This window comes from Plectropomus leopardus, chromosome 19 (genome assembly GCF_008729295.1).
Source record: "Plectropomus leopardus isolate mb chromosome 19, YSFRI_Pleo_2.0, whole genome shotgun sequence".
Lineage (NCBI taxonomy): Eukaryota > Metazoa > Chordata > Actinopteri > Perciformes > Serranidae > Plectropomus > Plectropomus leopardus.
Window position 1 is genome coordinate 996,395 of NC_056481.1, and position 26,011 is coordinate 1,022,405.

Genomic DNA, 26,011 nt, shown 5'->3' on the forward strand with positions numbered 1-26,011 from the left:
GATAGTAAGATAAACATTAAATTATCCTTTAGATTGTCTTTTTGTGTTTAGTAATAATTCCCAAGAGTTTTGCTCGGTCCTACATTTCCTCGATGAAAACATCTGCTTGTTCTCGTAAGAATAAAAAACCCCTCGAGTTGTAAAACAGCTACTATAAATAACGACGTCTTTACCGAGGAGCAGTTCATCCGTCAGTGTCGAGAGAGTAAACCCTGATTCTGTCTCGCAGCTTTCATGTTTCTGGCCCCGCCGATCAATATCTCATCAGCACCCCGTGAGCTTCTCGTGCTGCCGGGGGAATTTAACAAACACTTTATTATATTCACACAACACGCTTTCTCCCGAAAGGCTGCACCGTCTTCTGTCTCTGTTGTTGTTGGAGGATTTAAAAGCAGCATGATGTCAACAACATTTAGTTCAAAGATATTAACCCTTTATTTAAGTCTCTTTCCATCTTTCCTGTTGTGATAATTGTATGTGTGTTGATGCATGTGTCCTAAATGTAGTCCAGATTGTGTATTTGAGTGTAATCAGTGAATTTGCAGCTCAGCTCCTACAATAAGTCTAAAATACACTGTGGAAACTAAATAGTTACATTCAGACTGTTCAGGTCCAAAAATGCTCCATTGAAACCCATTCAAACTGACATTTTTGATCCCACAGCCATCAGAGCAGAAAAACAGGACTTGTATTATTTCTGGGTGTCATTCTGGGCTTTTGACTCTGAATTTGTCATTTTGACTATTTTCCACCTGATGAGGTCATTTTGACCATATTTGGCATATGGAGGAAATACATGCTATTTCCACTAGGTGACCTGTCACAGTCAATGTAGCTGCTGATCACTGACATATCCCAGACTGTCAGCAGCTACACTCACACACTGCCATATCCCAGACTGTCAGCAGCTACACTCACACACTGACATATCCCAGACTGTCAGCAGCTACACTCACACACTGACATATCCCAGACTGTCAGCAGCAAAATTAATGAATATTTGATATGTATGGTTAGGACTGATGCTGTTGTAAAAATTAAGTTGATGAAAGTAGAAAATAATTACTAAATTGTATTATTTTTTAGAGCTTGATTTAAAAAGCACATTTTGTATGCAGAGTGTATGATATGAGTGTGTGTGATATTTAAAGCGAGCCCTGAGGGTTAAAGTGTGGCGTTTGTTGATGTAGCATCTGTCAGTGTTTTTGAAAGTTTCTAAGCAGCTTCTTTAATTAACCTGCAGACCTCACGATGCCTCACGGTGCAACGTAGAAACTGACAGAAACTCAGAACAGCTTGTATTTGATGACAATATGTCAGACGTGCAAATAAATAAAAGAGTGTCATTGTTGAATATGAAAATGAGTGAGGAAGGTTATTTGTTGCTGCAGGGGGAGAGTCTGAAGGTCTGAGTACAACGAGCTTTTAAACGAAGCGTTTTGAATCTTTTTCTGTGTGAGACTCTCAGAGTCATCACAGGTGTCTCTTTAGAGAAAGTGAGAAACAGATTTGAGAGATTTTCTCTGCAGTGTCGACCTGACCGCAGGCTGTGCGGATTCATTTCCTCTGTCCTGTGTTTGATTTACTTATATTTTCCACTTGCCCGGTTCAGACTGGATCTCAGTGTGTGTCTCTCTGCGACCTGCCAGCTGACTGCAGGCGGCTCGTGACTGGACCGCGATTGGCTTCCAAAGTAGTTAAAATGCCTCAAAGTCCTGCTGGTGCATGGAAGTGTTCAAGTGAGAGTTAACCCTTTACAAGAAGTTGCAAGAAAATTACGTGAACATAAGTAGAAAAGAAAAAAATACTTGAAAATAAGCTATATATGTTTTTTATGGGGAGGAGGCAATTTGTGGCCCAAAAAATAGCAAGAAATTAGAAAAAACAAGACCAATTACCTAAAAATAAGCACACAAAAAAAGTGCAGAAAATTTAAAGATTATATGTAAAAGATTTTTTCTTTTCTGTAACATAATTTTAAATAATTATCATGATTGCGTTTTTTTTCTTCGTTTTTGGATAATTTTCTATAATCCTCCCCCTTTTTTACAACAAATTTTCTGGTCATTTTCTTCGTCACCTTTTACTTATTTCACACAATTTGTGGACCATTTCTTGTCTAGTTGGTCATTGCCTTTTTTCCCAATGCTTTTGCAAGAAATCAATATCATTTGTTCAAACTTCAAAGGGTTAAATTGCTTAGAAGAGGCATCTGAATGCAGTACAAGAAAGCTGATGTCAAAGCAGCTTTTGAAGGGTTAAAGGTATTAGCCAACGGGATATTTTGTGAATCCAGTGCTGCTGGATGCAGTGTTGTTCATTGAACGTGCTTCTGGTGAACTTTTAGATTTATCCTTCAAATATATTGCTTTACCAGTGAGGAGGAGACAAACCTGAAGTGTTTTTCTGTCAAATATTACACTGTAAATGTATGTAAGTATGTATATATAAGTATATAGACTTGGCATCTCCTACTTGTAGATATAACACCTGTAATATTAACCTTTACTTGAGCACACTTTGGAACATGCCTCACCTCTGAAGGTTGGTGTTATTTTAAACAGCGTGCCTAATTAAACGCAGCCTGTCTCACAGCTACATCTCATTGCTTACATTTCAGTTTCTGCCACTGTGGGCACAGAGATCTGTAATATCTAACTATTACATGCCATTACATGTCATCCCTGGAGGCGTGAGACGTGTGTCGCTGTTAATGATCAGTGTGGGCGGAGAGAGGAGACAGAAACACGATGCAGAAAATACCTCAGAGGAAACAGCAGAATAAAAATGTATCCAGGGGTATTTTTACACAATATCAGAACTTGCAGAACATATTAAACTCATCATTCCCTCCAGACATACTGTAGTATATAAAATGTAATATCCAAAACATTTCTTATGACTGCAGTTTTACTTTTCGCATTGTGTGAGAACACCAGCAGGAGTGTGTGTACACAAACAGGAAGCCACGCCTGAAAGCTTTTCCACAGAGCGCTGCAAGTGATGCAAAACTCCACAGGGCATCTTTTCCAATATCAGAGCCTCAGATGAGTGCACATAAAAACACGCAGAGCAGTGATACTCAACTGACGCCCCGTGGGCCAAATCTGCCCCCGAAAGGGTGCAGGGCGGCCCCCCGATCATTTTCTAATTCACAATAAAAAATAAAGTGATTCACACTGTGAGTAGTTTTTGTCCTTTTAGTCTCCATCAGGCGTCAGAGACATAAAACAGCATCAACATAGAGCTTGTTGATATGAGAAACATCCTGAAATCCTACAAATGTCCCTAAAATCCTGAAATCCTAGAAACATTGTACAATCCTTGTAACATACAAAAACCCAAGAAATGTCCTAAAATTAGGAAATATGTAACATTTCCAGAAACCCCCTAAAATCCACATGTCTTAAAGTTCCAGAAATGTCCTAAAATCTTGGAAACGACCTAAAATCCTAAAAACATCCTCAAATCCTAAAAACCAGAACAATCCTCCTCAAACATATCAAATTTCCTAGAAACATCCGAAAACACAGAATTGTCCCAAAATCCTAGAATCGCCCTAAAATCCTGGAAACATCCAAAAGTCTGGAAATGTCCTTAAATCCCTGAAATGTCCAAAATCCTGGAAAGTTTAGTGTCAGTGCTGATGTGGATTATTGAAATAAAAAAGCTGAAACTTTCTAATATCACGTTAGCTCATTCTGTGGATTTTGGATCTCACACAGACCGAAGTGAGACCTGATTTTTGCGCTACAGAAAAGGTCATTAAAGTGTCCATGAATCTTCCTCTGGGGACCATGCGTCTCTAGGACACACCTCATACCTCAGTGTGTTGGACAGACGGACACAGAGTCTCCGTCTTCAGTCCCCGGGACACAAAGTAGAATTTCATCCTGAAAACAGCTGAAATGTGACACTTGAGTCTCAGTCTGGTCGCTCACTGCGTCTCGTCTCTTTGACTCGTCTGACGAGGTCGCAGCTCGACCGCGACCCCTCACGCTGCAGCGGACGGCTCCGGGGGACGGGCGGGGACGATGACGATGATGAAGGCTGACTCACATGACTGACAGCGACACAAATGTGTGAGAAGCTCAGCGAGTGAGAGCAGAGAGCCAGACGACCGCAGGCCTGAGGATGTGACTGTAAACACGCCGTCCTCTTCAGACTGTTAGCCTTTTCTCCTCCTCAGATTCGTGACGGAGCACGCGGGTCAGACCGCTCCGTCTCTACGTCCGTCTGAGGAATAAAGACAGCAGACAATAGAGACAACATGTCACTGCAGGAGACGTCCGCAGTATTTTTTACCAGCCAGAGATATGATGAAAAGCTGCAGACATCCAGACAGTCGAGCACGCTCACTCTTCACCAGAGCACGCTCACTCTTCACCAGAGCACGCTCACTCTTCAGAGCACGCTCACTCTTCACCAGAGCACGCTCACTCTTCACCAGAGCACGCTCACTCTTCACTCAGAGCACGCTCACTCTTCACCAGAGCACGCTCACTCTTCACCAGAGCACGCTCACGCTTCACCACAGCACGCTCACTCTTCAGAGCACGCTCACTCTTCACCAGAGCACGCTCACTCTTCACCAGAGCACGCTCACTCTTCACCAGAGCACGCTCACTCTTCAGAGCACGCTCACTCTTCAGAGCACGCTCACTCTTCACCAGAGCACGCTCACTCTTCACCAGAGCACGCTCACTCTTCAGAGCACGCTCACTCTTAACCAGAGCACGCTCACTCTTCAGAGCACGCTCACTCTTCACCAGAGCACGCTCACTCTTCACCAGAGCACGCTCACTCTTCAGAGCACGCTCACTCTTCACCAGAGCACGCTCACTCTTCAGAGCACGCTCACTCTTCACCAGAGCACGCTCACCTTCACCAGAGCACGCTCACTCTTCACCAGAGCACGCTCACTCTTCACCAGAGCACGCTCACTCTTCACCAGAGCACGCTCACTCTTCAGAGCACGCTCACTCTTAACCAGAGCACGCTCACTCTTCAGAGCTCACTCTTCACCAGAGCACGCTCACTCTTCACCAGAGCACGCTCACTCTTCAGAGCACGCTCACTCTTCACCAGAGCACGCTCACTCTTCACCAGCACGCTCACTCTTCACCAGAGCACGCTCACTCTTCACCAGAGCACGCTCACTCTTCACCAGAGCACGCTCACTCTTCACCAGAGCACGCTCACTCTTCACCAGAGCAGCAGCACTCACTCTTCACCAGAGCACGCTCACTCTTCAGAGCACACTCACCTTCACCAGAGCACGCTCACTCTTCACCAGAGCATGCTCACTCTTCACCAGAGCACGCTCACTCTTCAGAGCACGCTCACTCTTCACCAGAGCACGCTCACTCTTCAGAGCACGCTCACTCTTCACCAGAGCACGCTCACTCTTCAGAGCACGCTCACTCTTCAGAGCACGCTCACTCTTCACCAGAGCACGCTCACTCTTCAGAGCACGCTCACTCTTCACCAGAGCACGCTCACTCTTCACCAGATTACGCTCATTCGTCCACAAATTGCAATAAATCAGTAAATTTATCAAATTTGTCTTAGAAATCTAGAAAATATTGTTTAGGGAAAAAAGAAAAAAGCTTGGGAGAAAGATAAATGTATAATTATCATAATTATTATAATTATAAGAATTAAAATTATGTTACTTAATTGTTGATAAACTGTAATTATTATATATTATGAGTTTTTTACTTTCTTTTTTTAACTAATTTTCATACAAATTAATTTCTTTCTGATATTTGCGTCTTTGTTTATTTCTCGTTGCCTTCTTCCCATGTTTCTTAATAATAATAATAAATCAATCTGCTGAGGTTTCTAAGGGTTACGTCACTGATAAAACATGCAAAACAGCTTTACTTTTAATTATGTGTGATATAGATATTATAAGCGTTGTTTTTGACGTGTATTAACCGAGTGTGCAGCGCTGGTTGTTACATTAATTTGACCTGTCGTGTCTTCAGTGTCTGAATTATGATTATCGGGCTAAAATTATCATCTTTAAAGTTCTTTACTCTAAACTGTCTAATTAATATGTTTTTCCTGTTGGAGGTTTATAGTCATACACGCGGTGCAGTGAGGAGGTTGTTTTCCCCCGAGGTTTGTGCAGTGTGTAGTTGTGTGTAGTTGTGTGTCAGTGTTTGGTGATCTGGAAGCCAAATGAGGACCTGTTAGAAGACATCTGGCCGACTGAAGCCCTGAAGACAGTGAGACATGACACACTTGCGTGTGTGTGTGTGTGTGTGTGTGTGTGTGTGTGTGTGTGTGTGCCCTGCTGCAGACACACAGCTGCTGTATATATATATCTTATTTTGTATTATTTCCTAAATATTCTGAATGCTTTTTTAGGCATTTTCTGTTTTCAATCATAAACAACTTTTTTTTTTTTTGCAGAGAAGAAAACTCTAGAAAAAGCCAGTAAACGTTAAAAATACTCTTTTTACTTTTTAAAATTTTTTTTTTTTTTTTTTTTTTTTTGGCAACAGCAGTGACAAAGCTCATATGTGGCTCACAGGAGCCATAAAATTAATCCTTAATTTGTTTTTTTTTTATTAAAATGTGCTTTCTTTGCTTTTAAACACTGAACTCATCCTGCAGATTTATAATTAGTTAATATAATTATTTATGTAAAAACAACTAAACTGCTTATAAATATAGTTTTCTATTCATCCTAACACAGAAATTAAAAAAAATATGTTTATGAGGGTAAAAAAAAGAAGCTTAAAACAGTAAAAACACCCTTCTGTATGGTTCAGCATATTTTGTTTTATGTCCCATGATAAAATATTCTCAACACTTTTTTGGCATTTTCAGCATTTTCATTTTCATGTTAAAAAAAAACTCTATTTCAGATAGGTTCTAAAGGTAAAGAAGTTATTTCCATGTAGTGTTCACTTTTTTTAAGTTATTTTTTTTGGCAACAGCAGTGAGCCATAAGTCCAACCAGCTTGTTATTAACTCTTTAAATTTTTATTAACATGTGCTTTCTTTGCTTTTAAACGCTGAGCTCTTTCTGCAGATTTATAATCAGTTAAGACAATGAAATAACATTTCTATGTAAAAAACGTTCATAAATATAGTTTTCTCATCATCCTAACACAGAAAATTTTAAAATGTAGATTCTTTATGAGGTTTTGAAAAAAAGAGGGGAAAAAAAAAGTTTGACAGTATATACACCCCTCTGCACTCAGAATGGTTCAGCCCGACTCCCCTCAGCTTTAAGTCCCATTGGAAGTTTCCACTTCCTGTTTGCCAGTTTGAACAGCAGCAGGTAAAGTAACAACAAACAATTCATCAGTTTAAGTTACAAACAACCAGAACTGAAACATATTTTTACTGGAATGAATCAATAAAGAAAATGAGTTTAAAATGAGTTCAGCAGTGAGATGATGACAGCATGTTACCGTGTGAGCGTGTCAGTGTTTGTTGTCATGTGTGTAAAAACATGCTAATGTTAGCAGTTAGCTCAAATCAAAGCTGATTTTAACAGTTAAAGTCTGTTGTTGTTTGATGGCTAGCAGAAAGTTTAACCCTTTTTTTAAATTTCAGGTAACACTCACTCTGCATCTGTTATTTAAAACATTCACTGAAACATGAACATTAGCTTGGTTGCATTTTTATGCAGGTATTAGGATGACCATGAAGTGCATGTTCTTTTTTTAATATGTTTATTATATTTTGGGGGTAATTTTGTTTTATGAAATTATTTTTTAAGGATAATTTTGTTTCTAGTTGTGAAACATTGATTGCTTTTTCATTTTTATTCTTACTATTTTGATTATTGTTTTTCTATTTGATGGTTCATCAGATTTAGAGGCTGCTTCACTGCACCAGCCAAAACTATCCATGATAGGATATTGACAATGTAGGAGCACCATAGTGAAGATGTAAGCATAAAAGCATATATTATTATTACTACTTTCATCTTCCACTCCGCCCCTGGTATATATATATATATATATATATATGTATATATATATTTTTTTTATGTAAAGATTAGATGTGTGTTAAGTGTTCCACCCATGCTGTATGTAAAAAACTATTGGTTAAATACATTTTTGAGAATTTGGCATCTGAACTACTGAATAAAGAGGAAAGTGTTGAATTTATACCCTAAAAGGGTAATATGGAGATACAGTCCTTAATTTGTAAACTGAAGGTCACATTAAAAAAAAAAAAAATAAAATAAGATTATAAATTATTAAAATTATTAACTTTAAAAATATAAAAGCACTTAAAATGTATTACTATTATTATTATTATTATTATTATTATTAATTATTATTTTGGCCTGAATACATGCATACATATAAACTAGCAACGACTAATTTATCGAAATACTTACATGTCCTGTCCATTTAATTAGCCCTTTAACCCCTAAATTTTAGGGGTTAAAGGGCTAATTAAACATATCAGTTATCGGAGGTTTAAATGACTTCCTATGAGGATGGATTTCATGCAGTGTTTGCATTATTTGTCCACCCCTGTGCATTTTAAACTCTGCAGTCAGACTGTGCGTGTGAGTGCAGGACGACCTGCAGAACTTGTGCAGCTCGGCTATCGTCTGCAGGACGCTGCATGTTATCACACGGCAGCAGAGGACCGGACGAGCCCCGGGCGCGTTGATAAGTGCAAACCGCTCGCTTCGCTCTCCCTGAAAAGCTTTTGTCGCTCGACATTTTGGCGGGACAACCCGTCACAGAAACTGCAGAGGCTTAGTTGTTTTTTGGGGAGTGAACTTTTCAAACAGGCGCTCGCAGAAAGGACACAAGCGGGAACAAAAAGCAGACAAAGCGAGCTGCTCCTCCGTGATCCGGGCGGAGCAGCAAGATCTCAGCAAATGCTGCATCATGTTCTGCAGATCAGAGAGTGAACAAATTAACTTATTAACCCTTTGTGTCTCTTTTCTTCTCTCTGCGTGTCTGCAGGCGGTGGAAACAAATCTGGCCTCCAAAGACAGTCACTGGGTGTTTGTCAATGAGGTAAGAACATGTGACGCCACACTCTGTCAAACATTACTGATGACAGTGATATTACCACGAATCTGAGTATCTGTAGTAAATAGTGGTTAAAAATATGGACATAATAAATTCCATCTGCAGGCTGCATCAGTTTACAAAAATACTTATTATTACCAGTGTTATACCAGTGTAACAAAACAAGCACGTAAGTAATAATAAATAATCATCCTTTCGAGGGTATTTTTTTAGCTACATGTAGCTGCTTTTCATGTGGTATTGTCCCATTAAAAAGCAGATGGTTTTTACCAAGAGCGCTCTGTGTTTCTACATTTTACCATGAGCCTTTTTTTGCCTAAACCTAACGATGGATGCCTTCCTTCCTAAGCCGAACCATCGTGACATGTCAATATGTGTAAACATAACCACGTGCTGCTTCATCCCACCATGTGTGTCTGTTAACATCACGGTGACGGCTTCCTGGAGCGTAAACAGCCGACGCAGAGTGACAGCGGCGGTGTTGGAAAAGCGGCTGTTTTTTGCTCAGTTAAGATATTTACAGCAGTGATGGTGATGGTGCCACATAAAAGCGATTATATTTTACTGAGACATCGCTGCGTTCCTGCTAGTGCCACAAGCAGATGGTTTTCACCTCCACTTCACTGTTGTTGTTGTTGTTGTTGTTGCTGTTGTTGTTGTTGTTGTTGTTGTTGTTGTTGTTGTTGTTGTTGCTGTTGTTGTTGCTGTTGTTGTTGCTGTTGTTTTTGTTGTTGTTGTTGTTGCTGTTGTTGTTGTGGTTATTACTGTGTTGTTGGGCACCAAAATGAGGTATTTGAAGCCAGAACACAACTTTTCTTCATATCTGATATCCATATATACCATATAAGTGTTCTTTTATGCCTTTAACTAGCCGCATGTTAACCGAAGCATCGTTTAAAGTTCAGAAACATTTACTTTTGGGATTGTGTTGCTAATAAAGCGCACTGAGAGGACTGAGACATTTTCCGTTTTTTATTTGGTTCAGACGTCCGCACGCTTCAGATCAAACCGGCTGCACCGGCTGGTATGAACCTGACTTACAGTAAAAGTCTCTTTAAAAGCGACGTCTCGATCTCAGGTGAACTCAAGGTTGTTTTCCAACCACATTAGCTCAAATTCTGATTTTAAAGAAGTCACTGATGGCTGCATTAATTACAGCTGATTGTGAGTGCGAGCAGAGCACAAAGGCTGCTCGCTGACTTTGAATAAAAAAAGCATAAAAAGCCGTGCGAGTTCAAGAGCACCTTCCTGTGTGTTTGTTCCCGTCCAGGATAAAAACACAAGCTGCGAAGCCTTTGGTGTCGCTTCTCTGGCGGCTGCCCTTTTCTTTTTCCCCCCTCGGCTGGGTTTCCGCCAGCGTGGGCGACTTTCCATGCTGGAAGTCAAATTGAAATGAGTGGGGGTGAAAAGAGAAAATGACAGCAGCCTCCACCGCAGCTGGGATCGTGTTAAATCCCAAAATACTGACATCTCCAGAGCACAGCGAGTCCTCTGACTCCTCGTGCCAAGAGCTTGTGAGCTTGTTTTGTTTTTAGATGATCTCTCCTGCTTAATTCCTCGTTCGGCTTCCAGTATCAATACCCAGGCATCTCTGCAGCCAATTAACCGAGCTGACAACGATGTTAACGGCATAATTCAGAGGGAGACTGTCATCTGCTGGAGGCTGAAAATCTCCCAGCTCACTTTCAATGCCAGATTTTCTTCTTCTTTCTTTTCCTCCCAGCTCGCGACCAACCTCCTAATCCACTTTAAATTCTCTGCTTTGTTTCAAAGTCATCGTTTAACTAATTATACTCTGAGATTTTAATTAACCTAAAGAGTGAAACTGTGTTCAGAGTCCCCCGAGTGGCTCATTCGGCAGAGTCTGTTTTTGGCGTGTAAAACCTTGTTTATGATCAAATACATTTTATTGATAAATGTGCGTTTGTGCTGGTTTCATTTCAGAAGCGTAGCGCGAGCGCGGCGTAACATCTTGTACTCGCTGAAGGCGTCTCTTTCATCAGCAAAGTCTTTAAATCATTCAGAATTGTTCAGCTATTTTAGCGCTTTTATTTCCACCTCCTACCTCCTCACGTCTTCCCTCCTTCGCTCCAACTGTTGATTTTGTCAAAAAACACAATAAAAGGAGATGAAAAATACATTCAAAGTAACCTTCGAAAACAAAAACTGTCATGAACACCTTCAGGCTTTTATCTGATGCCAAAACAGTTGAAATGTTCTCACTCTCAGAGTGATTCAGACTGCATGAGGCGTTTTTCAGTGAATCGACTTTATTGTCCCCCCTGAAGTCAGCATGACCCAAAATCATCGAGGCGATAGTCAGATCACAGGCAGCACGTTTTCATCTCAGTTCATCAGACATCATCGCTTTGTCAGTGGACAAACAAGTTTGACTCTCGATAAAGCTACAGAAAGTGGTTGTTTTTTAACGACACATGGATGCGTTTCCGAGCGGCGTTGTGTCCCCAAAACCAGATCAGGGCGTCCGCAGGGTTCTCAGAGTTAAATTTGAGACTTTTTAAAGTCCTTTTTAATACCAGCTAGAATGAAATTTAATGCCAACTTCAAGGCCAAACTGGCAAACGTCTAAAGGGATTGACGCAAAATCAGTGTTGATTTTTAAGCCCCAGAAGAAATGATTTTCCAAATAACAGAAAAACATGGTATTAATACTCACTTTCATATAAAATATCAAAATATCGGATAATATAGCTGATCTTATATCGCCGTTTTTTTCTTTGTCTCTCGGTGTCCTCCTCCGTCCACACACACCGAGTCATGTTTTGTAGAGCGCATGTGACTTTGTTGTACTTTTTCTTTGGGTTTAATGGCGGTTGGCATCCAAAAAGTCACATTACCACCAACCTTGTTACACATCATATGAGCCATAAAAGCGAAAAAATGTGTCTCCATTGCAGTTTTGTGATATATGTCTTTTTTTCGAATCGCCTGAAACACCACCTCATGCCAGCTTAAAACACTTTTTTTGGCTGATTGTGTTTGTTTTTGGTTGATTTATGTCTATTTGAGGTAACTTTGTGACCTTTTTTGTGTCAATTTAGTTATTTTGTGCCTCTTTTAGACAATTGTGTGTTTCTTTGAGGTAATTTTATGGCTTTTTAGTTGATTTGTGTTGCGTTGTAATCATATTGTGGCTCCTTTTGGTTGTTTCGCGTCTCTTTAAGGTAACTTTGTGTCTTTATGTAGTTATTTGGGGTGGATAGTGGATAAAAATGAGAAGTTGTATAAAACCAGAACTCAACTTTAAGTAGTACCAAATTTTGAGTTTTTTTCCAGCACCAAAATGTTTCGGTGTCAAATGTTTTGGAGCCTTTTTGTGCAGGTGCAGTTCGCTCTGTAGTCCTGCTCAGACAGTCGCTGTGCATGTAGTGCTGGTGGCAGTATATTACACAGCGAGGCGTGTTGTCAGCAGTAGGAGACTGTCCTTTTCACCCTGTCACCTCCGTCTGCTGCTAACACAAACAGCCACCGCCAGACGACTCCACTGACGCCAATTAAAGAGACCCGGAGACACAGAGACGTTGAGACAGGACAGAGACAAGAGGAGAGAGTAAAGAACAAACAGGTGTAGAGAGGAGCGGTGTTACTGTAATGAGAAGGAGGAGAGACGGGGACAGTAATTAACCAGAGGGGAGAAGGCGCAGAGACACTCGGTGGGCGGCAGTGAAGCCTAGTGGTTACAGCGAGTCTGTGAGGCAGCAGCTGTCAGCTTTAATGTGAGCAGCTCCAGGAAATCCACACGAACCCTTTGGACAATGAAATGTCCTCACATCGTTATCAGTTAAAAAAACATAAAGAGAGTCTTGAAACTTTGTGGTGAAGAAGAGAAATGGAAGCACTTTTATTGAGGAAGGTCATGGTGCTTATTTTTTTCCTCACCAAGGTCAGCAACAATAGAAAGGTTCAAATTTTGTGAAGTCAGAATCCATGCATAGATGTAACAGATGAAGGTGTGTGTGTGTGTGTGTGTGTGTGTGTGTGTGCGCGTGTGTGTGTGTGCGTGTGTGTGTGTGTGTGTGTGTGTGTGTCACAAATATTAATGTATTAATATTGGAGTTTTGTGAACATGTATTAATTAATCAGTGTTCTATATTAATGCACATGGATAATTTTTCACTAATAAATGAAGCAGTCAGTTAGTTCAGTTTTCCCACAATTCAGTGCAACATTGCTGCCATACGGTGCTGGTTTGCTAGAAATTTCTCTTCAACTGTAGAACTTTCAGGATGCTGCTGCACGTGGTTATGTTTAGGCAACTAAAGCACATGGCAACCAACACCAGGACGTCAACAAATGCACATCCTGGCACGGTGGAAAAAATGGTTAGAATAAAAAAAAACACATTCAGACGGGAAGCAAACACCAGATTCCAGCATGAAAAAGTTCGGTGCCTTTTGGTGTTGCGCTCTTATACCAAAAGCACTGACAAAGCGGCACCATTTTCGGGGTTCAAAATGAGAACTCCGGTTGTCATTAAACGGCTGTTTAATGACATTAACTAGTATCTCAGTGTCGCACCAACATCAGCCTCAGTCATAAAGCTAAGTTAACATTAGCTCCAGCCTCACAGGAAAGCTGCTCAGCCTTTTCCTCGTTATAAAAAGACACCGTTATAAAAAGACGTCTGTAAAACTGCTGACAGGACACCTGCAACTGCAACCAGGCTCAATTATGACTCTTAATATACTGAATTTTTGAAACATGGTGGTTTTATATTCGTCAAACTCCTCGAGTCGAGAAAAGCAATTTTTTCGGGGGGTATCCTGCCAACAATGCCTGATTGATGTGGAAATAAACTTACTCATAAACATACTGCTTTTCAAACATGTAAGATGCAGTTTCTTGTTGCTAATTTGAATCTATTCATTGAGTATAAGTTATTATCCATTTTTGTTTTTGCCTTTTTTTGTTAAAATTTGTATCTTTTTCTAAGTAACTAAAAACAAAAAGAAAAGTGTAACGGCAACATAAATCAGATGAAAGAAGCTCTTAGTTCAACACACACGGACATAGAAATGCCAAAAACTTTAAGTAACAGAAAAATGATTTATGAAGTGTATTTCTACAAGGTCTCAGGTCTCACAGTATATTTACCCTCAGACATGTGGAGCCTCGTCACTCCTCGAAGACTCTGAGGCCCCAAAAATACCTAAACCATGACTGTGGATGAGTTACATATTTGTGCAGTTCCTGTTATTATACACGATGACATTCAAACACTTTAATACTGAATAATTTTTCAGCAACATCAGTGAAAGGTGAAGTTAATGATGAAGCTAATTCAGTTTTCCTATTGGCAGAGTGGATGAAAACCGAAAAAAAAGCCCTTAAGGCTCTCAGGGTTCATTTCAGGGAGTCCCACCACTGTGAGGTCCAAAAACACTGGATGATAATAGTGCTGTATGAAAACTGAAGGGTTTACCAAAGCTGTTCGAATTCCTCCTGAGGGGATCAGGAAGGTGTGAACCAAATGTCACCACAATCGATCAATTAGTTGTAGACATTTCACTGATAAAACAGTAAATGTGAACCTCTTGGTGGCACTGGAGCAAAAGTCAGGAGATCATCCCGAGTCTGTAGGATTCATCCGTCGAGCACCACAGACGTCCGCACCAAATGTCACGGCGATCCATCCAACAGCTGCCGAGATATTTCAGTAAAAGCTAAAGACTTTGCTTTAAAAGGTCAGCAGCAGAAAAAGGGTTTTGGTCAGAGAGTCTGAGGAGGAACAGAGATCAGGGTTTTAAGTGTCATAATTCAGTTTTTACAGTCATTTCAAAAAACCTTTAAAAAAAAAAAACAAACTGGAAAAGTCCTGGAATTTGCAAAAAGCCATTTTCAGGCCTGGACCAGATTTGGAAAATTGAATATACCCTGAAAGTTTTGGAAAAGTCATTGAATTTTGTTTCAAAAACCTGTAGAGCAACATAATTATCATCATCAGAAATTTGACAATACAACAATAGTTTCTGTTTTTTACAGTTTCTAACTCCGATAGTGTAATTTTGGCAATTTTTTACGGAAAACATCCAAAATGTTATCGTTGTTTTTTTCCTTTTTGTTTTTAAATTAAAAAGAAAAGGAAAATTATCACCCAAATGTTTTCTTCAAAAATCACCAAAATTATTATTATTATTTTTTAAATTGCCAAAACATTTTCTTTAAAACCATCATATATTTTTTGTTAAAAAGCCAAAATGTTTCAAATATTTCCAAAATTTAAAAAAGTAAAAAGCAAATATGTTTTCTTTAAAAATTGCCAAAAATCCTGAAAAGAAAAAACCCAAAACAAAATGTGCCATAACTTTATTTTGTTTACTTTGTTTGTTTTTAATTGACAAAAATGAATAAATGAAATAGAAATAGAATAAAAATAGAAATAGAAATAGAAATAGAATAAAACTTTTTTCTTTGAAAATTGGCCAAAAAAAAGTTAAATCGACAGTAAAATAAATACAAAATAGTCGTTTAAAGATTTATCCCCCACAATAAAAAACATGAGTTTCTCCCCTTTTTTTGCACTACCCCCTCTCCTCTCATAAATACTATTAAAATATTAATTTCTTGTCCTGTTCTAATTCAGTTTTTTTAAATAATACCTATTTTTAAAAGCTGTTATACTGTAATAAAAAAGAACAAAAAATGGTCATTTCAGAGACTTTATGGTCCTAAATTTGCCTCAAGGTCCTGAGAATTTGTGCGTTGAACCCTGATAATTTGTAATAACTGATGTTTGACTTGAAATGTCTCGGCGGTGTGTTCAAAGACCTGTCGGCCAGGAAACGACCCTTCAAAATAACAAAGGAAAAGAACAAAAGGTGGCTCTGCAAACTTGTCACACACACGCTTTTCTAATCAGCAGCCTTTGTTAGCCGAGACCTCAGTTTGTTTCAAGGTTGTATTTTAAAAAGTGTTCGTGTTAAACAAACCTAATTACCTAAAGCAGCCAGTGGAAAGCAGTCGGCACGGACCAGATGAAAACGGACTCTAACTGTTAACGACACCAGCTCGGCTCTTTGAAATGCAAATCGGACGCTTTGCGAACAAAAGGCGGCCCAGGTTACATCACAGCCACTCCAGGTGAGGCTGTTAGAGCATCCGCCCGTATCGACAGCTAAATCCATCAGAGCCTTGTTTCTTCGCGCTGCTTTCTTCTTCTTATCTCTCCTCCGTCACCAAACCAAAGGCTAATGACTTGTTAGAGTGCAGGTAATGAGAGCGGCCCGCTCCTCCGGCGCCGGATTAGGAGGTAAAAGTCTGTTTGAAAAATAATCACGCTGATAATAAATGAACTCCAAACTGTGACTTCATCTCATTTATTAAAATAAAGAGCAGGAGATCCAATAATGCAGCGCCCGATTATTCCATAAATTATATTTTTATAGACTGCACGTTGTGTGGAGTTTAAAGTTTCACTCTGCAGAGTTTTAAAGGATTTCAGTTTATTTTTAATCAGACTCTGTTGCTGAGTGTCTCTGCCTCCGCCCAAACTAACAGTCACTGTATCAACAGACTCTCAGTGTGAAAGAGTTGTCTGTAAATCAGCCGATTTGTATGTTGAGCGTTAAAACGCCCATAAAAGGACTCGTTTCCTTTTGGTCCGATAACATTTAGAAAGTCCGGAAGAGATTTAATCATTTTAACTCATTCAAGTTACCAGAGTGCTAAACCCAAAATTAGGTGCTCTTTGGCCTGCCTGATGTTTAAAGAAAAAACTTTTAACAATTGTTAAAAACAAACATGAAAGATAATAATAATTGCTGTTTATGCACTAAGTCGGCTTTATTTGAACAAAAAAAAAAACGTGAGAAGAATACAACTTAAAAAAATATTATATATATATATATATATATATATATATATATATATATATATATATATATTATACATCTTGTAATTTTCTCGCAGTTTGTTAAACATTTCTTCCTAAGTTTTTGTGAAATGACAGTATATACACCCCTCTGCACTCAGAATGGTTCAGCCCGACTCCCCTCAGCTTTAAGTCCCATTGGAAGTTTCCACTTCCTGTTTGCCAGTTTGAACAGCAGCAGGAAGTCAGTTTGGTGTTATGGACGTAAGAAGGACAGTGGAGAAGCAGAGACGGTGGCGCCTTCGGTCTTCGGTCACCTTTGTTCGATGATTTCGAAGTGTCCTCCGGGGTGTGAGCTCACTGCTGCGTCTGGCGTTACAGGTGAACACACCTTTGACTGCACGTTAGATTAATGCTTTTCATCGCTGCAGAAAACTTCATTTAAACTTTGAAGCGAAGAGGAGAGAACATACGTTTACATGCACGCTAATATTCCGCTAGTTTTGGCGCTCCGCAGTTGGCCCTGATATTCCAGCGTTGACGGTCCCGCTAGAATTTAGCCGTAACTGTTAGAGCCGAGTCGCAGGTGTCCATAAATGTCCCTCCACTTTTAGAAAACAGTGTGTCCATCCATCTGGTGCTGCCCTCAGGACAACCTTTACATTTTTAGTGTTTAGTTGTGTAGTGTGTGTGTATACACGTATATATACAGAGAACCTGGATGTCAGCACTTCAGTCAAAGTTACTTTTAATTTAAGATTCAAGAAAAAAAATTTTAAAAAAAAAAAAAAAAAAAAAAAAAAAAAGATTTTCCCAGTTTGGTGGAAAAACTTGATCTGCCTGCAGAGAGCTCTGACCTCAACTTAAGGTTTTTTTGTTGGTGTTTTTTTCCAGTTTACTTTGTGTTAGTTCATCAAAACATTAACAACTCAGTGTCACCGAAGGTTCTGTCTCATAGCTTTTTTGGAACTTCTTGTATTTTACAAAATCTTTTTCCAGCTTTCAGGTATTTTTTTTTAATGTCTAAATTTCTATTTTTCTATGGACGCCTTGTCCATGTTTGGTTAAAGTTTAAAAATGAACATTGAACAGTTTCATGTTATTGAGTGTTTTTAGACTGTTTTTTTCAAGACATTTCTAGGTTTTTTGGACATTTCAAAGATTTTCAGATATTTCTAAAATGTCATGATGTTTCTAGGATTTTAAAATGTTTCGGGTTTTGTAAAGTGTTTGGACAAGTTTCTAGAGTTTCATGATGTTTCTCGGACTGATGCTCACATATTTATTTTTGTCTTTCTGAGTTGACTGGACGCAGGATAAAGTAAAAACCTCTCAGCAAACACAGACAGACTCTTAATGTCTCGGCTGCAATTACAGGCGCTGGAATCAAACTTGTTTTGACTTTAAAGCCTTTAACCTGACAGAATGACATGTTCACAAAACTCCGATAAATGAGCTGCAAATCCGTATGACTTTTGTTTACAGGCCCCTGCTCACTTTTAATTGGACAGCAGGAGCCTAAATGCAGAAATGCAACAAAGTGGACTTTTCTATCAGGCTGAAGAAAACAAACAGAGTCATTAGTGGGGACTCCTGTTCAAGTCGTGGTCTGTAATTATGTTTGGTGTTATAAAGCGTAATAAAGCTAATATTATTCATGGATTATTTTTGTGCTTTTAGAGGTAGATTGAGGCTATCTATAATTACACCTCACAGAAAATAATTGGGTTTCTCTCTGTCAGAGCAATTAAACGTGCATCAATAAAGGCGGCGTTTTCAACGGCCTCTGTGAGTCCTGCAGTCACCGCCATTTGTTTCTCTGTGAGAAAACTGCCTGATTGCTGCTCTTCATTAATTTGGTGGAGGAGGTGAACTTTATTTTGTCCATCAGGTGCTCAAATACGCACTTTACCTGTTGACACGCCTCCCGGGACCCTGTCAGGGGCCAGATTTGGCCCGGGGGGCGTATATTGAGTATCACTGTGCTACAGTCATCTAAGGAAAGCTGCTATCAGACAAAAAAAGGATCAGTTTTCTAATAAAGACGCATACATAAAAGTCATTGATGTCTCCTTCACTTTCTGCAGGAAATCAGCGACACAGAGATCCTGGAGCTTACCCACAGTGCACTGGGGCGCATGACGGTGATCCGGCAGATCTTCCCCATGTGGAGGGACAGCAGCACCCGCTGCATGAGACACAACCACCGGATCTCGTCTCTGCTGTGTGACCCGCAGGAGGGATACCTGCAGAACCTGGAGGTAAGACACCGATCATTAACACCAGGTGGAGACGGACTGTCTCTGTCTCCGGGATCAATGCTCCGAGGACAGTTTGTTGACTTTCACCGAGTTTTAGCTGCTGCTTACGGAGAGTCTGGATAAAGGATATCCTGACAAAATTAAGCTTTACAGATTTATATATCAGTCTTGGTTGTTGTAGAAGATGGTTGAAGGCGTAATGCAGAGGCAAGACACCCGCCAAGCTGCAGACTACAAATCCCCCAAAAAAGTTTCTTATTTTAGTGAGCCATCGCAGCTTTGTTGGCACGAAAAACTAGTTTTATAACAATATATCGCTGTTTCTTACATGGATTTTGATTTGAGACCTGAGCAAACTGTCTTAATTTCTTTAAAAGACATCCGAATTAGACAATGAGCAACTTGAAAAGAAAAGATACAATAATAGCAAAAAATGAGTGAAAAATACAAGAAAAAAAGGAAAGTAAATCGATCACATACCTACAACCTCAAAGCACACAAAGACAGAAAAATCAGAAGAATGACTTCCCAACTCTGAAACTCGCACCGTCCAACATCACATGAATGTGGAGGATTGTATATTTTTGGAGCTGGAGCGTTCATTAGGAGTCCTTTTATGATATATTTACAATTCTATTATTCATTAGAGCGCACTCTCGGAGCGCAGATCGTACTCTGGGCACAGACGGAGCAGCAGAACATCAGACGCAGTAAAAGTGAAATGTAACCGTTCATGCTGCTGGGTCTAACAGTTTGCTTTCACTCACTCTGCAGTAGCTGCTCCTCTTATCAACAGATAAGTTATCCACACAGTGACTCAGATTCCTCAAACTGCTGCTGAAGGGAAAAAAAGAACAAAAGTAGTTTGCCTGCATTCAAAAACCCACAAATACGTCCGAATTTAAAGAGGGGACCCTGAATTATAAAAAAGGGACACCACGTGATAAAAAGGTTAGGAAAAGGTAAGGACGTTATTGCACGTTAAGGACTTTCTTTAGAGTTCCCACCACTCCACATCTCGTTGTAAGCTGATGGCAAAATGTTAAAACTAGTTAAAATAATGTCAGTTTCAAAATGATCAGACTTTTTAAAAACACAAGTTTCCTTTAATGTGAAAGTTAAGAGTCCAGTCAGAGTTACAGAGGACAGTTTTTTAATAGATTATTACCTCCAGTTTGGAATTTGTGTCCTGAAACTACAAACTTTTTCAATTTACTCAGAATAATGTGCGTCCTCGAATTACTAAAATCCCTCTCTGTAATATTTTATTGGTGTCCTCCGGTGTCTCATATGGAGGACAGATCGTCCTTCGGAGAAGAATGTGACAAAGATCTGTTTAACAGCCGAACACGAAGATTCACCTCATTCCAGGATTAAAGTGGTCCGGCTGCAGGAATGCTTGAGGAGCGAATTCAATACTTTGAGGCCAAAATGTATTCGTCATTCAAACGATCAAATTATTCATTTGAAGGGACAAATTAAATAATTGGAGGGTACAAACGATTAAATGAAGGTAAAAAGAATTTCAGGACAGATTCCTCAAACCTTCTTTCCCTTTTGCTTTAATACTTTCTGTAAGTGAGTCACAGTCTGAAGACTTTAACAAAATCTGCATTTGACTCATTTCGGAGCCCCGGGCGTCCATGGTGTGGGGCCCAGGGACGCACACAGATACACACCGCAAATCCGTGAGCACATTCATAAATTCAGCCGCCCACACTGTGGTCTTACAGTACGGTGAACGCCGCGAGGCTGTCAGAACGAATCTCAGTGTTCAAATATCAGCTGAATGTTAAATGAGGACACACGAGGTCTCAGACAGCCGACGCGCTGCAGCAGCATCGCAGAGAGACCGCATGATCCTGTACACACATGACGTCATACATGCATGACATCATACACGTATGACGTATAAAGGGATTAATACAAGGAACTGTTTTTGTACTTTTAATAAATATGAGGTGCCAGAGTAAATAAAACAGCATCAAAATAGAGCTTGTTTAGAGGCGTTACAGGATTATATTTTTTTTTTTAAATCCAAGAAATGTTCTTAAATCCTAGAAACTCCTAAAATCTGAAAAAATCCTGGAAATCTTAGAAATGTGCTAAAATGTGAATATCAACCTAAAATCCTAGAAATGCCCTAAAATCATAGAAATGTCCTATAAAATTATAGAAATGTCCCAAAATCCTAAAAATGTCCTTAAAATCCTGGAGATGTGTTGAAATCCAAATATTGTCCTAAAATACTGGAAATGTCCTTAAGTCGAAGAAATGTCCTTAAGTCGTAGAAATGCCCAAAAATTATAGATATCGGGAAAATGTCTGTAAACCCCAGAAATGTTCTAAAATATGAATATTGTCATAAAATTCCTAGAAATGTCTGGAAATCCTAAAAATGTCCTTAAAATCCTGGAAATGTGCTAAAATCCAAATATCGTCCTAAAGTAAAAAAAAATGTCCTAAAATCCTAGAAACTTGCTAATATCCTAAAAGACGTAAAATCCAAGAAACATCCTGAAATCCTAAAATCACAGACACGTGTATGTGTCGCTGTGACGGGCCCCTGGCTGACTGAGGATCTCTGATCCACAGTTTATGGTTATTTGGAGTTATTTATGAACACACAGTCGCTATGCAGCGCCTGACTTTACACACTGTCATAGGTACACACACACACACACACACACACACATATACATACACACACACACTGACTATTATTCCCAGTTATGAAATATCACAGTGATGTGAGTCTGACAGCAGGCAGAACCATTACTGTAATTCACATCGACAAATGTGTGTTTTTTTTCTGTCTTGTTTTGACATTTGTGGAGACGAGTGTGTTTTTCTACAAGATGTTTGACATCAAAACACAGAGGTCACACACACACACACACACACACACACACACACTCCGTCTGCTGCACGTCTCTTTACTGTCGCTCTACTTTCAGTTTATCTTTTCTTCCTCTTTATTTCTTTCGCTCTCTTTTCCGTTCATGTCTTTCTTTTGTTCCACTTTTTTGTTTTACTTTAACCCTTCTTCTCTTTAATTTCTCAGTTCACTCTTCTCTCTTCATATTTTACAGCATATTATTAGCCATTGTAGACAAAATTTAATAAAATAAAATTCAAATTAAATAGGGAGCCAAGGGACACGGGTAATATTCAAAAAAGTGCAGTATGAATCCAAACAATGCGCTGAAAATTTGAAAATGTTTGAATTTTTTTTGCTGAACTATAAAGTGTTTGGAAAAATCTAAATACAAAGTGCAAGTGAGGAGCTATATGACCGTCCTCCATAAATCATAAACCACCTAAATATTCTCTCTCTCTCTGTCTCCCCTCCATCATTCTCTCACCCGTCTCGTTCTCCTTGACCTTTGTCAAACCTCTCTGTCCTCACCTGGAGCCTTCGGGGAGCAGGTGAAGGAGGACATTTGTCTCAATAATTCATGCAAAACAGGGTTAAATGTTCATAGATGTCGTTCACCCCGCAGCTCCTCCCTGATGGAGGAGAGACAGAGACAGAGACTGAGACAGAGACAGAGAGAGAGAGCGAGACAGAGACAGAGACAGAGACAGAGACAGAGACAGAGAGAGAGAGAGAGACAGAGACAGAGACTGAGACAGAGACAGAGAGAGAGAGCGAGACAGAGACAGAGACAGAGACAGAGACAGAGAGAGAGAGAGAGAGCGAGACAGAGACAGAGACAGAGACAGAGACAGAGAAGACAGAGAGAGACAGAGACAGAGAGACTGAGACAGAGACAGAGAGAGAGAGCGAGACAGAGACAGAGAGAGAGACTGAGACAGAGACAGAGAGAGAGAGCGAGACAGAGACTGAGACAGAGACAGAGAGAGAGACAGAGAGTTAGAGACAGATACAGAGACAGAGAGTCTGAGACAGAGACAGAGACAGGTCGTCAGGACGGACACCATCACTCTGAAGGGAGCCGATTGTGTTTCTTGCAGCTGAAATCTGAGTTTAGTAACTTAACCCTTTGAAACCTGGAGAGAGGACACTTGTCTTGTGCTGCATTCAGATAACTTCACAAAATATTAAACCTTAAAAGCAAATTGGTTTGTTTTTGTTTAAAATTATCAGAAAAAAAGGCAAGAACTGTTCAGCAAACTGCAAGAAATTACTAGATTTGGAAAATTATTATTTAAAAAAGGGAAAAATGTCCCAAAAACTATATTTATAATTATTATAATTAGATTTTTTTTTTTTTTTAATTTGTCATCATAAGCTTTTTTTTAAAGCAATTTCCTTGTTTGTTTGTTTGTTTTACTTTTTTTGTAATTTTAAGGTAATTTTCTTGTACTTTTATTTTATTTTATCTTTTATTTTTTGCTAATTTTCCGGTCAGTTTTTCTTAAGTTGTTCATTGCCTCCATGTTTTTGGAAGAAAAGCCATCGTATTCAAGTTTCAAAGGGTTAAACAGTATGCCAGTGTAACCAGAGCAAGAACAGCTGAATGTAAACCGGACTGTAAACTGAAAATTCACTTTCATTATTCATGTAAAACAGCGTTGGAGGAATATTGTCTCTGTAAGAATTAGAGCGCTGAAACAAACAAACTGAAGCTTCTGTGTCGAACGTTGCGTCGACTTTTCTTCTCTGCCATCATCAGCGGTGAAGCGTGTGAACAAAGATGACAGATTTGAGGCCTGACCTGTATTTTCCTGCCGACAGATTCACTGGTTGTCTCTGTATTCACACACCGGTTTGGGAGCGACGGCGCTCCACTTCTGTGTTTTACATTTGGGTCACAGATTGTAGCTTTTTGAAAATAACACGAGCCTGCACATTTTCTTTTCTTCTGCCGCTGTCTTTGTCACAGAAATTTGTTCTCTTCACATTTTATTCTTTCCATGACAAAAGAGGACGAGGGGAAATGCTTTATCTGTGTGTGTGTGTGTGTGTGTGTGTGTGTGTGTGTGGCCTCAGGCTGCGTGCTGTACAGACTTCATGCCAGTCAGCTGTACTCATCTGGACGCAGTGATGCTCATTTGTCACCCTGCATTTGGTCTCTGCTCCCTGCCGTAGTGTGTGTGTGTGTGTGTGTGTGTGTGTGTGTGTGTGTGTGTGTGTGTGTGTGTGTGTGTGTGTGTGTGTGTGTGTGTGTGTGTGTGTGTGTGTGTGTGTGTGATTTGTCGGTGTGTGTTTCCTCTGGCCTCTGCAGCTCGGGTTGAGAGACGACATGATCACATGATCACATGTGGACAGGCTGGCTACTAGCCGGCTGTCATCTCGACACCATCCTGTGTGTGTGTGTGTGTGTGTGTGTGTGTGTGTGTGTGTGTGTATGTGTATGTGTGTGTGTGTGTGTGTGTGTGTGTGTGTGTGTGTGTGTGTGTGTGTGTCAGCAGTGCTCATGGTGGTGTTAGTAGTTTAGAGGCGGCAGATGATTCATAGTCCAGCTGTGTCACACATGTGGCCTGTGTGTGTGTGTGTGTGTGTGTGTGTGTGTGTGTGTGTGTGTGTGTGTGTGTGCGCGCGCGCTAAAACAAATGCTGTATGTTTCAAATTTTGGTGAATATTTGACACTGCACAGAAAATAATAATGTGTAAAAATCAATGTTAATGTAAATCACTGACACACCCCCAAACTGTCATAACGAAAAAAGTACTTAGCATGTAGTATATAGAAAATAATTTTTTGTTTATTTCACCTAAAAACATTGTGGCATCATGACAAAAACCTGGCAGTTAAAGGGTTAAAATTCTGAAAATTAATGAATATTTGATATTTATTATTAGGACTGATGCTGGTTTAAAAAAATAAACTCAATGAAAGCAGAAAATCATATTAATGTTTAATATTTTTTAACGCTTGATTTTGAAAAGCCCATTTTTTCCTCTTCCTCTCTCCAGGTGTCCAACCTCTACCTGTACGACAGCGTGCTGATGCTCGCCAACGCCTTCTACAGGAAGTTGGAGGACAGGAAGTGGCACAGTATGGCCAGCTCAACTGCATCAGGAAGTCCACCAAGCCCTGGAACGGAGGCTGGTCCATGCTGGAGACCATCCAGAAGGTACGTGCTGTCAAAATCACCGACAGATTCTGTTAAAGACTCATTTATGTTTATTTTAAGGGTCATCAAATCACCGCCCTCATGCCTCCGTGTCCTTTATGTTGCCACAGATTCGGCCAACAGATGGCACTAGAGAGTCAAAAGTTTCTGACAACAGCCAAATGAGACCAGGAAGGAGGTCGATATTTTGTGCCTTCTGACGGAGGCCGCGCTGTAAACGGCGACGTCTCTGCGACCTTTAGATTCAAGGCAACATGTGGACTTTTCACTAATTTCAGTAAATGTCATTACACATCGTGCTGATTTTGTCCCTCTCTGCCATTATTTCATTTTTTGGATTTCAGGATGTTTATAAGGTTTGAGGACATTTCTAGGATTTTAGGGGCCAGTCGCTGCAGCCCCTTAGGTGTTTCAAGGATTTTAGGACATTCTTTGATTTTGGGACATTTCAAGGATTTTAGGACATTTGTGGGATTTTAGGACGTTTCCTGGATTTCAGGATTTCTAGTATCTTAGGACATTTCTAGAAATGTTACACATTTCCTAATCTTTTAGGACATTTCTTGGGTTTTTGTATGTTGCAAGGATTGTAGAGTGTTTCTAGGATTTCAGGATTGTAAGGATGTTTCCAGGATTTTAGGATGTTTCTCATCTTTTGGGATGTTTCTGTGGTTTTAGGGTATTTCTGAGATTTAAGGACATTTCCACAACTTCAGGACATTTCTATGATTTTAGGACATGACATAGTGTCTCAGCTGTGTCCTCTGTCGGGGGTGTGGAGGATCCTCCTCTGGCTCTTTTTTTGATCAACAAGCTCTATTTTGATGCTGTTTTATGTCTCTGACACCTTA

At 39.8% G+C, this 26,011-nt stretch overlaps 1 protein-coding gene across 1 annotated transcript in view; it reads left to right on the forward strand.

The window, feature by feature from the left end:
* LOC121958466 (glutamate receptor ionotropic, delta-1-like) overlaps nucleotides 1-26,011 on the forward strand; it is a 539,890-nt gene that overhangs the window by 448,622 nt on the left and 65,257 nt on the right. Inside the window, 4 exon segments of the mRNA XM_042507403.1 lie at nucleotides 8,955-9,008; nucleotides 18,942-19,115; nucleotides 25,000-25,087; nucleotides 25,090-25,160. Of these exon segments, the coding sequence (XP_042363337.1) occupies nucleotides 8,955-9,008; nucleotides 18,942-19,115; nucleotides 25,000-25,087; nucleotides 25,090-25,160 (387 nt within the window).